General features: G+C 48.7%; 1 protein-coding gene across 1 annotated transcript in view; it reads right to left on the bottom strand.

Annotated features, from left to right (window-relative positions):
* Positions 1-648: 648 nt before the first annotated feature.
* Positions 649-13,275, bottom strand: part of C15H18orf63 (chromosome 15 C18orf63 homolog) — a 72,602-nt gene continuing 59,975 nt past the window's right edge. The window contains exon 12 of the mRNA XM_075533204.1: positions 649-864. Within this exon, the coding sequence (XP_075389319.1) occupies positions 649-864 (216 nt within the window). The remainder of the gene's footprint in view (positions 865-13,275) is intronic.

Genomic DNA, 13,275 nt, shown 5'->3' on the forward strand with positions numbered 1-13,275 from the left:
CACAGACAGCTGTAGGATGACAAGGGGTCTTTCCTCTGTGTCCCTGTCTCTGTGCCCTACTCTGTTATAGGGACAGCAGTCATATAGTATCAGCACCTCCTCTGCTATAGGGATACCAGTCATATAGGATCAGTACCTCCTCTGTTATAGGGACAGTGGTAATATAGGATCAGGACCTCCTCTGCTTTAGGGATAGTGGTCATATAGGACCAGGACCTCCTGTGCTATAGGGACAGTGGTCATATAGGACCAGGACCTCCTCTGCTACAGGGACAGCGGTCATATAGGACCAGGACCTCCTCTGCTATAGGGACAACAGTCGTATAGGATCAGGACCTCCTCTGCTATAGGGACAGCAGCCATATAGGATCAGTACCTCCTCTGTTATAGGAACAGCGGTTATATAGGATCAGGACCTCCTCTGCTATAGGGACACCAGTCATATAGAATCAGGGCCTCCTCTGCTATAGGGACAGCGGCCATATAGGATCAGGGCCTCCTCTGCTATAGGGACAACTGTCATATAGGATCAGCACCTCCTCTGCTATAGGGACAACTGTTAGCTGGTAACTTCTTCAAAGACCCTATTCCCAAACAAGGTCACACCCACCGAATGTTAGGACTGCAACATGTTTGGGGAAACATCATTCAAACCTGGAGGACCTCAAGGACCTCATGGTGTAGCGAGGGGAGCTGAGTCTTCTCTTTCAGGAAAAGCTGTGGCTCCCGAATGGCATCCCCTCCACCGGTCTGGCCTAGCTCCGGAGCAGAGGCTCTCCTTTGGTTGTGCACTAGCAGGACGATGAGGAGGATGGGGTCACTGTTCTCTTCCTTCTCCCCCAAACCAGAGGGCCCAACCTGAGCCTGCGAGAGGGGCCCCTCACGCTGAGGCCAAGTGCTAGCACATTCCTCTTGTGCACCCTCTTGGTCTGCTCTGCGTGGGGCATTGCGGGTCACAGAGCAGGCAGGCTGTCTCCAGCGGGAGCTGTCAGCCAGCAGGAACAGGACGTGTTAGATATTCTAGCCGTCCTGCCCAAGGCCTGGGACCCTGCCAGACATCTGATTGAGTCCGGTTGCGGAAGGAGTTTACTTAGCACTTCAAACCCTTTCTGATGTTTCTCCGGGGGCTGCTCTTGGGGGGAGAGCCACGAACCAGCTCACTGTGTCCCTTCTGCACCAACAGCACGCAGCTCTTGGTGAACAACGCAAGTCTGTGCCAGCCAGGGGCAGCAGGGACCGCCCCCTAGCCCAGCCCCTCAGCCCTCGCCGAAACCCTGCTTTGTCACCCATGCTATCCCGAGGGTCTAAGGGATAGGACAGGTGCTTGCCAACTGTCCACAGGGAGGAGTGTATTCTAGAAAAACCATAGAGACAAAAGAAATTCCAGCTCCTCATTGATAGACCTCGGTCTCCAGGCAGGTGCCAGCCCCAGACACTGGAGTCTCTGGAAGCCCTCTGGGCCCCATCTGTCCTCTGGGGTGGCTTTTGTTTGCAATACACCATCTCAGGGGCAGGATGCCCAATACTCCAGATGAGCATGGGCTTTCTTTCTCTTTAAACAGTTTTGCTGGCATATAACCGATTACAAGATCTCCATGTAACCCCCTCCCCGGGGGACGGACAACAGAAAAGTGGGTGAAGAGAGACATCAGCAAGTGTAAGACATGACCAAACAATAATAATTTATAAAATTATCAAGGGTTCATGAGGGAGTGGGGACCAGGGAGGGAGGGGGAAAATGAGGGGCTGATACCAAGGGCTCAAGTAGAAAGAAAATGTTTTTAGCATGATGATGGCAACAAATGTATGAATGTGCTTGACACAATGGATGTATGTATGGATTGTGATAGAAGTTGTACGTGTCCCCAATAAAATGATTTTTTAAAATTAGGGGAAAAAAAATTAAAAACCTGAAAGAAACTAAAAAATAAAATTTACAAATCATACAATCTTAATTGTTCAATCGCATTGAGTTATTGAGTCCATTTTAGGATGTTTCCTCCTTTCTTGTACCCATTGTTGTTGTTGCCTCCCTCCTTCCCTCGGTCTCTCCTGCAGGCCCCTAGGAAATGATTAATCCACTTCTTGTCTCTATAGAGTTACTTGTCCTGGTAACATACCCCCTAAAAGACAACCCTCTCCCCCTACAACAGTAAGAAAAGGAAGCAGAAAAACAATATTCAAAAGAAGAAAATATTAAAAACTAGTGCAAATTTAAAATGGGTCAAAAGGGAGCTCAAATAATCAGGTGTTACATTTGGGCCTAACTGCAATGATCTCTGTCCGATAACAAGGCTCTCTCATCCCTGGACTGTGGACAGAGGGGTGACTGGAGTCTTCAGCCCACCAATCCACGTGGGGACCCTGCGAGTGGATCTGGGTCTTCCACTGTCATCCATAGTCTTCTGCAAAACAGGTGTTCAGAATGTAAGTTCTAATACCATTCCCTCCTCCGGAACCGGATTTTGTTATTTGAAATTCTTGGATCACATAGGCTGGTGGGCTTCTTTGTCTGAACTTAGCTGACACCTTACTTAGATGTCCCCTTGTTTTAAGATAAGCCTTTAAGACCCCAGCCACAATTCTTTCTGATAGGCAGGCACCGTCTGATTTCTTCACCACGCCCATATCATCAGTCGCTGCTTTCAGAGGGTGAGTGTCCAGTAGGGCCATGTCCCAAGAACTCACTGTTTTTATATTAGGATCACGATTAAGTTAGAGCTCAAAGTCCATTCCCTACAAGACTGGTCCAGGCCGGGCTCCTCTTGGCTTGCCCTTGGGGTGTGTAACTTTGGGATTCCTTCTCAACAGGGTACAGGACCAGGAGGGTCACTCTACGTGGCTCTGTCCGCTGCACGCGTGGCAGCAGCACAGGAGCCTCTGGTCTTGCCTTGTGCTCTCCTGGTGCTGCCCAGGCCTCCCGGGGAGCTGGCTCAGGCTTTGAATCTCCTCCTCTGCTCCAAGAGCTCTGTGGTCTGACTGACCCGTGTGCCGTGGCTGGGAATACCCCTAGTCTGTCGGTCCCATGGTGGTGGGTGCAGGAAGACCCCTCACATGGTCCCTTCATGGAGAGGGAGAACCTGTAAAAGATGTCATTAGACTTTCACCCCCACTCCTACAGCCTCCTGCAGGGTCCCTGAAGGTTTGTGGAGAACCATGCACCAAGATGGGACCTCGCCACAGAGCTGGGGACAGGCCTCGGCTCTCCTGAGCACAGGGTGAGGGAGCTCCGAGTCTGCACTTTCTCTCTGTATGAGTTTCCTGCAGCTTCAGGGACCTGTCACCACACACACTGGCTTCAAGCAACACGCTTTTATTACCTGAGGGTGAGCGGGTCAGGAATCTGAAGGGGGCTGGGGCCTGCATTCCTGCGGCCGGCTCCACAGCAGGATCTAGTTCCCTGTCTTCTCTCTTTTCCCCATTTTTAACTTATTAAAACAATTTGCCCCTCTAAATTCTCAATTCCTGCCTACCTATTCCAGGTAAAGGAGGGTTAATTCAACCCTGACATCCTTAAATAAAGCAAAACATGCTATAAGTGAGCCCGTCCTTTCCCAGTTTCTCAGCGGCGTTCCTGGCAACTTGAAAGGACAGCAGTACCCTCCGGATGTGCCACAGAAAGTCGTTCGTCTGCAAGGTCACAGGACAAGGAGCAGCCTGGGCGCTCGCTCCTTTGTGTTGATCTGGGCCCCTTAGCAAAGTAAGCCTTTATTCATTTCTTTCTTTTGATGAAATTTCAAATTGTGAATTACATTTGCAATGATCAACTTGTTCTTTTTATATTTTGTCTTACTTGTCGTTGACAACATATACAACTCAGTAGCTTCAGCCGGTATCATGCAGAGCCAACGAGTCCGTTCTTCAAGCTGCTGGTGTGATGTGAGCCTACAAGGAGGGCTCTTGAAAGAGCACAAGGGGCAAAGCAGACAGTCTTTGGTTAAACTCCCCAGCTGTGTAAGTCTGAGAACACTCTGAAGAATACTTGAGGTTGAAGATGATCCCAGAGCAATCATTTCCAGGGTTCACCCAGTCATGGTGGTTTCTGAAATATGGACACCATAAGAGTTTGATTTTTTTCCGCACGCTATCCCCCTTTTGATAAGAATTCTGTAGAGTCTTTGATCAGAATATTCAGTAATTATAGCCAGGCCCCATTCGGTTCCTCTCGTCTACAAGCAAATGAGGTGTTCCCTTGGCTTTGACTGTTGGCTCTTCCAAGATCTGCCTGCGTTCCTTGGCTCGTGGCCCCTTCCTCCATCTTCAGTGCCACATGTGTACCGCCTTCAAATCATTCTTACCTCGGTTCTCTTGTTACACTTTAATCATCTGCCATGTTTTCTGTATAAAGACCTTTGTACATTGGACCCACTGGCATATTCCAGGATGGTGTCCTGGCCGCCTCAAGGTCCTTAACTCAGTCCCCTCCTGGATTTCTCATTGTCATGGAAGGCGCCATTGTCACAGGTCCTGGGCTATAAGGCATGGACACTAGAATGCCCACCAGTCTGTGCAATACCATTCCCTGTGCACTGTGAGCACCCCCCACCCACCTGAAGGTAAGGTAAGACCTGTGCTGCCCCTTCTTGTCTGCGTGCCACCTAACTGTCCCCAGGAGGCAGGTGGGGCCATTGTTATGAGCTGAGCTGATAACCACAAGGTCTGGTGGTGGTGTTACCTGCTGAGCTGATAAGCACAAGGCCTGCAGTTTTAAGCCCCCAGGTGCTGCCAGGGAGAAAGAGGTGGCTTTCTAGTCCTGTGAAGAGTGGCTGAAACCTGCCAAGGGGCTGTCCTAGCCTGGTCTGGAGTGTCCCTATGAGTTGGAATTGACTGCATGGTCATGAGTTTGATTTTTTGGTTTTGAACTGTGTTCGATTCTACGATGATGATGATGACCATTATTACTACCCGATCCCGTGGAGTCCATTCTGACCCACAGCAAGCCCATGCCCCACAGAAACGCCCACTGCCCAGTCGGCAGCCTCCTCTACCCTGCTCCCGCACTGGAGGCTGCTGTGCCAATCCATCACTTTGAAGACCCCCCTCTTTTTCGCTGTCCCTCCGCTTCCCCAAGCATGACGTCCTTCTCCAGGGACTGGGGTCTCCTGTGTTCAAGGGCCGGCCAGTATTCCATTGGATGCACCTGCAGGAAAAGCCCCTATGGATCGCACTGTTCATTTTTCCCATTTTCCCACAAAATGGAAGTTCCACTGTTCTCCGAGATCCCCTTGGGCCTCAGCCCTTCTTTTTTTTACTCATGTATCTTCTTTGCTTCTTTCACCTTCCGGTCTCCTCCTGATTCCTTTTTGGGGTCTTTGGTTGCCTGGGAAACCTTCGGACTGATGGGAGGGAAGGGCAGAGAGAACCCCAGACTCAGGGCAAAGTTTCTTCTTGCCCACTTCCCACATCAGCCCTGTGGATGTCGGCAGTCAGCAGCGAGGGAGTGGCACAGGGGCAGTCTGGAACCAGCTTATTTTAAGCACAGCTGTGTGCTAGAACTTTCCATCATGCTTACAGCTGTTGGTGCTTCCTCTTTTGGATTGGCCTCTTTACTAGTACTCCGAACAGCCCTCTGGGGCTGCAGAGACAAGACAAGCTCAGTGGTCGCTCTGAAAACGAGAGTTTTCAGATTGGGAAGGCAGAAAGAAAATAGCGCTGGCCCTTGGCAGCTAGGGCTTTGCCACCAGACTGTGTGGGCACCGTTCTCCTGGAAAGCTGGCGGCTTCCAAGCTATGAGCTCTTCGGAAACAAAACCAAGAGCTGTCCCTAGTCTCTCTCACTTTAAAAGAAACGATTTTGCTTATTCATAAAAGACAGTTAACAGGAAATAAGACAGTCGGAGGGAAGCAGCCCCCGCCATAGCTGAAGCCCAGTCACTGAGCCCTGGCAATCTTTAGTGGCCTTCAAGGGCAGAGGGGTGCAGTCTGCTCCAGTTCCCACAGCTGTGATCCTCACAGGAACAGACTGGCACTTTCTCCCAGGGAGGGGCTGAGGGCTCAAACCGCTGACCTTCTGAGCAGCAACCGAGTACTTAGCCACTGTGCCACCAGGGCTCCTTCCTTGCCAAGGCTCCTTCTCAACTACAGAGGAGCTGTCTGCACTGGCAGCTGCCAGGCGATGCCAGCCCCTAACACATCATTACGGGTCCGGTAGGTGCGATTGTACAGCGATAATAAGTAAAGATTATAGTAGTCATAGAGAGCATGAGAGAAAGAAGAGAAATATTGAAATAAATGGAGTCAGACACAGTTCATGGTAACATGCTCACACAGTCCTGCTTGTTGGTCCACGTGGAGGGAGAGAGAAACTTTAATGCTGACCAAAGTGTTTATATTCTCTGGGGACATGCAAGTCCCCTAATTGCAGGTGAGGACCTACGTCACAGGAAGGGGTTGTGCTATAGGTAATGCAGTAATGGGACGGGGTGATCTAGGGGTATCCACGCAATAGGAAGAGGAGGGATTGGGGTATACATGTGGCAAGATGAGGGATCCATCCTAGATATAGGATGGCAGCCTAACGTTGGATGTCACAGACCAGTTTGGCCTGTTCCCTGGCTCAACTGATAGAGGCCATTAACAGTAGGGTGTGAACTCCACCCACAGGAACCAAGCTAATGGTCCAAGCCTTAGAATATCATTGACTGCACACCTCCATGAAAGGATCGCTGAAGAAAAATGGGTGCATAAGCAAATATGGTGAAGAAAGCTGATGGTGCCCGGCTATCAAAAGAGATAGTGTCTGGGGTCTTAAAGGCTTGAAGGCGAGCAAGCGGCCATCTAGCTCAGAAGCAAAAAAGCCCACATGGAAGAAGCACACCGGCCAGTGCGATCATGAGGTGCCAAGGGACCAGGTATAAGGCATCATGCAAAAAAAAAAAAAGATATATGTGTGTGTATGTATGTGTACATGTGTGTATACATGTATATGTATATGTATATATGTATATATATACCATATTAAATGAAGGGGGAAGTGCAGAGTGGAGACCCAAGGCCCAAGTGTCGGCCAATGGAGATTCCCTCATGGAGGGGTTTAGGAGAGGAGATGGGTTAATTAGGGTGCGAGGTAGTACTGATGAAGCACACAGCTTTCCCCCAGATCCTGGATGCTTCCTCCCCCCAACTACCATGATCCGAATTCTACCTTGCAGGGCTGGATAGGGCAGAGGCTGTACACTGGTACATATGAGGGCTGGAGGTACAGGGAATCCAGGGTGGATGATACCTTCAGGACCAAGGGTGTGAGGGACGATGCTGGGAGAGTGGAGGGTGAGTGGATTGGAAAGGGGGAACTGATTACAAGGATCCACATGTGACCTCTTCCCTGGGAGAGGGACGGCAGAGAAGGGGGGGGGAGGGGAGACTCCGGATAGGGCAAGATATGACAAAATAATGATGTATAAATTACCAAGGGCACATGAGGGAGGGGTTAAAGGGGAGGGAGGGGGAAAAAAAGAGGACCTGATGCAAGGGGCTTAAGTGGAGAGCAAATGCTTTGAGAATGATTGGGGCAGGGAATGTATGGAGGTGCTTTATACAATTGATGTATGTATATGTATGGATTGTGATAAGAGTTGTATGAGTCCCTAATAAAATGTAAAAAAAGAAAAGAGGAGAAAAAAATGATTAGGGCAAAGACTGTACAGATGTGCTTTATACAATTGATGTATGTACATGTATGAACTGTGATAAGAATTGTTTGAGCCCCAATAAATTGTTAAAAAAAAGAGAGAGAAATTAGGGAGAAGTAATCCATTGTCTCCAGCAGCAGGGAGCAGGCCCACCCCTGTGGTGGGGGGAGACAGCAGTCTGACAGCTTTGCCTTCAGGGATGTTTGTAAACATCTGACCTCTCCCCACAGGCAGAGGCAGCACGAGACAGGTGAGTTCTCAGGCCCAGCCCCAGACCTGAGTCCATTCTGGTGCACACCAAGGGGTGAGAGCCTCCATCCTGGGTACTGAGGATCTGGAGTGGCCACTGTGACATTCACCAGCACGGCTGCAGGCGGGTGTACAGAACCTGGAGGCAGGCCATGATTGGCATGCATATACAACTGCAGATTAAAAAACTGTACATATTGGTTTGGGGCCTTCAGAGCACCTTGGCTTGGGGATGACCTAGGACTATGGGTAGGGATTTGGCCCCTCAGTTCCCATCCAGGCCACACCCAGGCACGTCCCTGAACCAGGGAGTGGTAGCAAAATACTCTGCCGAGGTCCAGTTTTTTCTAGTGCTGGTCAATGGTTAGCAAGAACCCATTGAAGGCTGAAGACTCAGGATGGATGCGGCACTCCCACCGTAAGCCGTGACCTGCCGTAGACCCTGTGAACAGAATTTTAGCTCGGATGCAATCCTCCCATCTTTAAAAGCAGTGTCATGTTCCAGTTCACAGTTATGTCCCTTGGCTCTTTGCACAGAATGGTACCAGTGGGCTTCCTCTTTGCACAGTTGCTGTTGACCGTCCCCTGTAAACGCCACGGTTTTCTTTGTCACAAGCATCCCTAGGCCCTCAGTGGGCCTCCTGTTGGAGAATCGGGGCGGAGAAGCGGACTGGACGCCCACAGCCCAGGGGGCCTGCTCACTTGCTCCCAGTATTTCAACAGAGGCAACATTTTCCCTTTAGAAGCCTCGCGACCACCCCATTCCTTCCATCCTCTTATGTCCTCTCTCAGTTCCGAAGAGCCAGGCTGCCGCTTGGTTAGCAGCAGCCAGTGACCGAGGGGCTGAAGACACCCAAGCACGTCAGCCTTTGCGAGGACACGGACTTTTGCTGGGAAACCTAAACTTCACGCTGCCATTTCTCTGCAACTGAAAATCATAATGTGGGAAAAAAGAAAATCATAAAATGGTCTTAAAAAGCTGCCACACCCAACTCACTGCCATGAAGTCGATTCTGATTCACGGTGACTAAAGGCTAAGGTGGTACTGCCCTGGCGAGCTTCCAAGACTGTAAGTCTGTATGGCTTTGGTTCCAGACCATCACAATGGCGCCAGTATCACAATGCCCCTAGCCCTACATGGTGCTTATTGGCTTCCCTGAGTGTGCAAAAGGGATGATGACACTACGTGTGCCTGATGGGCAGGCTCCCACGGTGAGAATGGCCAGACGGACTCAAACGTGATGTGAGCACCTGCTGTTACAGGAGACTTAATATGAGGGGTGCCTGATGTGACCACAGGGCATGGCACAGTTCCCTGCTGGGGACTCCCATTTCTGACAATCTGCTCAAGCTGGTCTGTGTTCATTCCTTCCATCTCCACCAAATCTTCCTTTTCAGTGGCTGCAGGGAACTCTGTGTGTGTGTGTGTGCGCGTGCGCATGCATGAGCATGTGTGTGTTGGGTTGAGGGAGACTCAAAATACACGGCATCCTCTTTTCTTCATCATTTACCTAAATATGAACCAAATGCCCTCTGATGGTGACAGACTTGACACGTTTAAAGCCCAATAAGGGAGAAAGGTGGAGCTTAGTTCTCCCCTAGAGAGTTACAGCCTCAGAAAACCACAGGGCACTTCTACCCTGTCCTACAGGGTCCCTATGAACCAGCCTTGATGCCAAGGCAGTGAGTTTGGTTTGCTGTCTTTTCAATGGTATAAAAAAGGAGCCCTGGTGGCACTGCTGGGTAAATGTGGAACTGCTCACCATAAGGCTGTAAGTTCAAACCCACCAGCCACTCCACAGGAGAAAAACGAGACTGTCTGCTCTCATAAAGCTTTACAGCTTTGGCTCCCACAGGAGCAGTTCTATTCTGTCCCCTAGTGTAAGAGTTGGAATTGACTCGATGGCAGTGAACTTGGTTTGGTGGTGTGGGTTTAGTATGAACAATAAACTCTGGTGTTGCTGTCAGGTAAAGTGTTGAACTGCCAACATTGGTGGTTCAAATCTGCTAGCTTCCCTATGGAAGGGAGATGAGGCTCCCTGCTCATATATTTTCAAAGCCTTAGAAACGCTAGAGAGGGTTGCTGGGAGTCATAGTTGACAGTGGTGGATTTTGATATTGATAATATCACCGACTGCCAGAACTAAGAGGTCCGTCTTGGAAGAAGTATGGCCAGAATGCTCTAAGGATGCTGAGACACTGTCTCATTCTTGGGATGCTGTGTTTGGTTGGTTTCTCTAGAGAAGCTCGACCAGTGATGTTCATATGTGTATGTGCAGAGAAGGAGGTTTGTATCAAGAAATGGCATTCACAGTTATAGAAGTAAGTAAGTCCAGTTGGGTTTAAGTCTGTAGGTCAGATGTAAGCTAGAGGCTTCTCCTGACTTGTGCAGCTGTAGAAGCAGATGAATAGGAAGGAGGAAGATTGAGTAGGAGGGCCACAGGCTGGTAAGTGCAGAGCCGAATGAATCTGGGGCCAGAAGACAGAATCCAAGGTTGGCAGTTCACTGATGACTCTTGGGATTGGCAGGCGACATAGCAAGAGATTGATGAATGGACATAGGATCAAGATTAAAGTAGAAGGCGAGCGGTAAGAAAAGGCTTGGTTCTGCTCAAAGTCTTTCTTCTACAAAGGGCCACACCCCCAAGTAAGTGTCATGAAGCTGTGGCATCACTGAAAGCTTGGGTTCCAGCCCGACCTTCACCCAGGTACATTTGAGTTGACACAAAATCTAACCATCACATCACAATGATCTACATTTAAACTCCACCCAGGGGGATGGACAACAGAAAAGTGGGTGAAGGGAGACATCGGTCAGTGTAAGACATGAAAAAAATATTAATTTATTAATTGTCAATTGTTCATGAGGGAGGGAGGGAGAAGGAAGGAGGGATAAAAATGAGAAGCTGATATCAAGGACTCAAGTGGAAAGACAATGATGGCAACAAATGTACAAATGTGCATGACACAATGGATAGATGCATGGATTGTGATTAAATGAGTTTAAATGATTTTTAATGAAATCTTACCATCACAGACATGTTATTGGTAGGGCCAGGTCATGGATAACAACACCATGCTCGGTAAAATAGAGGATCATCAAGAGAGGAAGACCTTTGAGATGGACTGACACAGGGCCTGCAACTCTGGACTCCAACACAGTAACATTGTGAGGATGGTGTAGGGCTGAGTAGTGTTTTTGGTTTTGGTTCCTTCTGTTGTGCATATCGTCATATGATTTAGCTATGTCTCCTAGTGAGTTCCTGATTGTCATAAGCAATAACCACAGAGGAGGGACACAGGCTGGTGATACACAGATGAACGAACGCAAGGCCAGCAGAAAGAATCCAAATTGGCAGTTCACTGACAGAAGAGGATAAAACAGATAAGGGGTAACCACAAGCGCCACCAGCGGCTCTGGGGGAGAAAGAGGAGACTACGTACCTCTGTAAAGAGCTGACGTTGCAGAAACCCACAGGGCAGTTCTAGTTTGTCCTATAGGGTTGCTATGAGGCAGACTACTCGATGGCAATGAGGGGTTTTTGTGTTGTTTTTGAACATGAAACTTTAACCCCTACAATGTCTCATCCCCAACCCTCTGCTCCAGTCAAATATGTCTGTTCACTGCCCCCCACCATCTGTGCCTTTCCAGTATTGAAGTCTGCAAGGGTCCTCTTTCTGCTGCTTCTCCAGGATACCCTCAAGTCTGCAGCTCACGGAGAAATCACCTCCCTCTGCCCATCCCCGGGAGAAGGCAAGAGCTCGGAGGTGCACCTGTGTTCCTCTTCTTGATGTCCTTCCGGGGAAGAGGACAGACACTGTGTGAAGAACCTGTGCCCTGCCCTGGCGACCAATTGGCAGGTGGAGGCTTTCGGGACTCATTAGAATCTAAGGACTCACATGAGCTCCCTCATCAGGTCGGTTCACTCGAAACTTGGGGAATTCACAACTGGAGCTCGGTGGAGAAATCAAATAAAGCCCAGAATGACTGTTCTCAAAGAATTTCCTAACAGCAACTTGGATGGGATCTCAAATGTGGTACAGATGTGGCTAAAAATGTGCAGCCATGGAGTGGGGGTAGGGATCGTGGTTTTCAGTAACAGAGGAAGGAATGGCCTTCAAAAGAGACTAAAAAGGGCCCTTGAGCTGGTTTACATTACAGTTGCCACAAGCGACCACATGACTTCTTAACCTGCTTTACAGCCTTTCTTTATCCCACTTCCTCTTTCAAAGTAAGGAATTTGAGTGACAGGAGAAAAATAGTGAGTTCCGTGTTTTTTTTACATCCAACCAGACTCCCTAAAATGAGCGAACGTGTTTATCTCTTATCTTCCAGGAGTCCTGGTGGCAATGTGGGTTACTTAGTGCAGGGCTGCTAATCCACAGGTCAGTTGTTTAGACACCAGGAGAGGCTAGCGGCTCCATAAAGAGCTGCAGTCTCGGAAATGCCAGGGAAGTTTTATTCTGTCCTATAAGGTTACTATGAGTTGGAATAGACTTGAGGGTAGTGGGTTGCTTTTTTTTCTATACTCTTTAACTTCTTCCCAGCTTTGGACCTACTGTGCCTTTGATTGTGCTGTGTTTCTGCCCAACTATATTTAAAAAATATTTTATTATGTTTTCAGTGAAAGTTTATCTTGTAGATGAGGTTTCCATTTGACAATTTCTATACAAATTATTCAGTGGCATTAATTGCATTTTCCATCATGGCTACCATTCTCTTTCATTGTGTCTGCCTGTCCCAGTTCTAGCACTCTAATTTATCTACTTCCTCGTGATCTTTTCATCTTTTATATAGATTAATTACATTGGGTCCTTGAGGGTACCTACAATCTCGTTAAGGTGCCCTGGTGGTGCCATCGGTCAGTGTTAGGCTGCCAATCACAAAGCTGGCATGTCAACCCCACCAACTGCTCCTCAGGAGATAGGTGAGGCTGTTTGCTCTCATAGAGGAGAGAATTTGTGCTCCTGGATAGGAAGACTAAATGTAGTGAAAATGTCAGCGTATTAGTCTGGGTTGACTAGAGAAACAAATTCATAGACACTCATATATGTGTAAAAAAGAGCTTTATATGCAAGAACAGCTGAATATTGAGGAAACATCCCAGCCCAGTCCAGATCAAATCCAGAAGTCCGATATTAGCCCATATGTCCGATCTACAAAATCCTCTTCAGACTCATGAAACACACGCAATGACGCTGAATGCAGAAGATCACAGGCCAGTGCATCCAGTGGTGGTAGAGGCATCTCAGAGCTGGCAGGGGTCTCCACGTGGCTCCTTCAGCTTCAGGGATGCAGCTAGTGGCCTTGAAGTGTTGACCTTGGGAATCACAGACCAGTGTGCAACCATTATGCCATCAAGGCTCCTATAGAAAACAACAACCGCATAATAAGA

This window comes from Tenrec ecaudatus, chromosome 15 (assembly GCF_050624435.1).
Source record: "Tenrec ecaudatus isolate mTenEca1 chromosome 15, mTenEca1.hap1, whole genome shotgun sequence".
NCBI classification, from domain to species: Eukaryota; Metazoa; Chordata; class Mammalia; order Afrosoricida; family Tenrecidae; genus Tenrec; species Tenrec ecaudatus.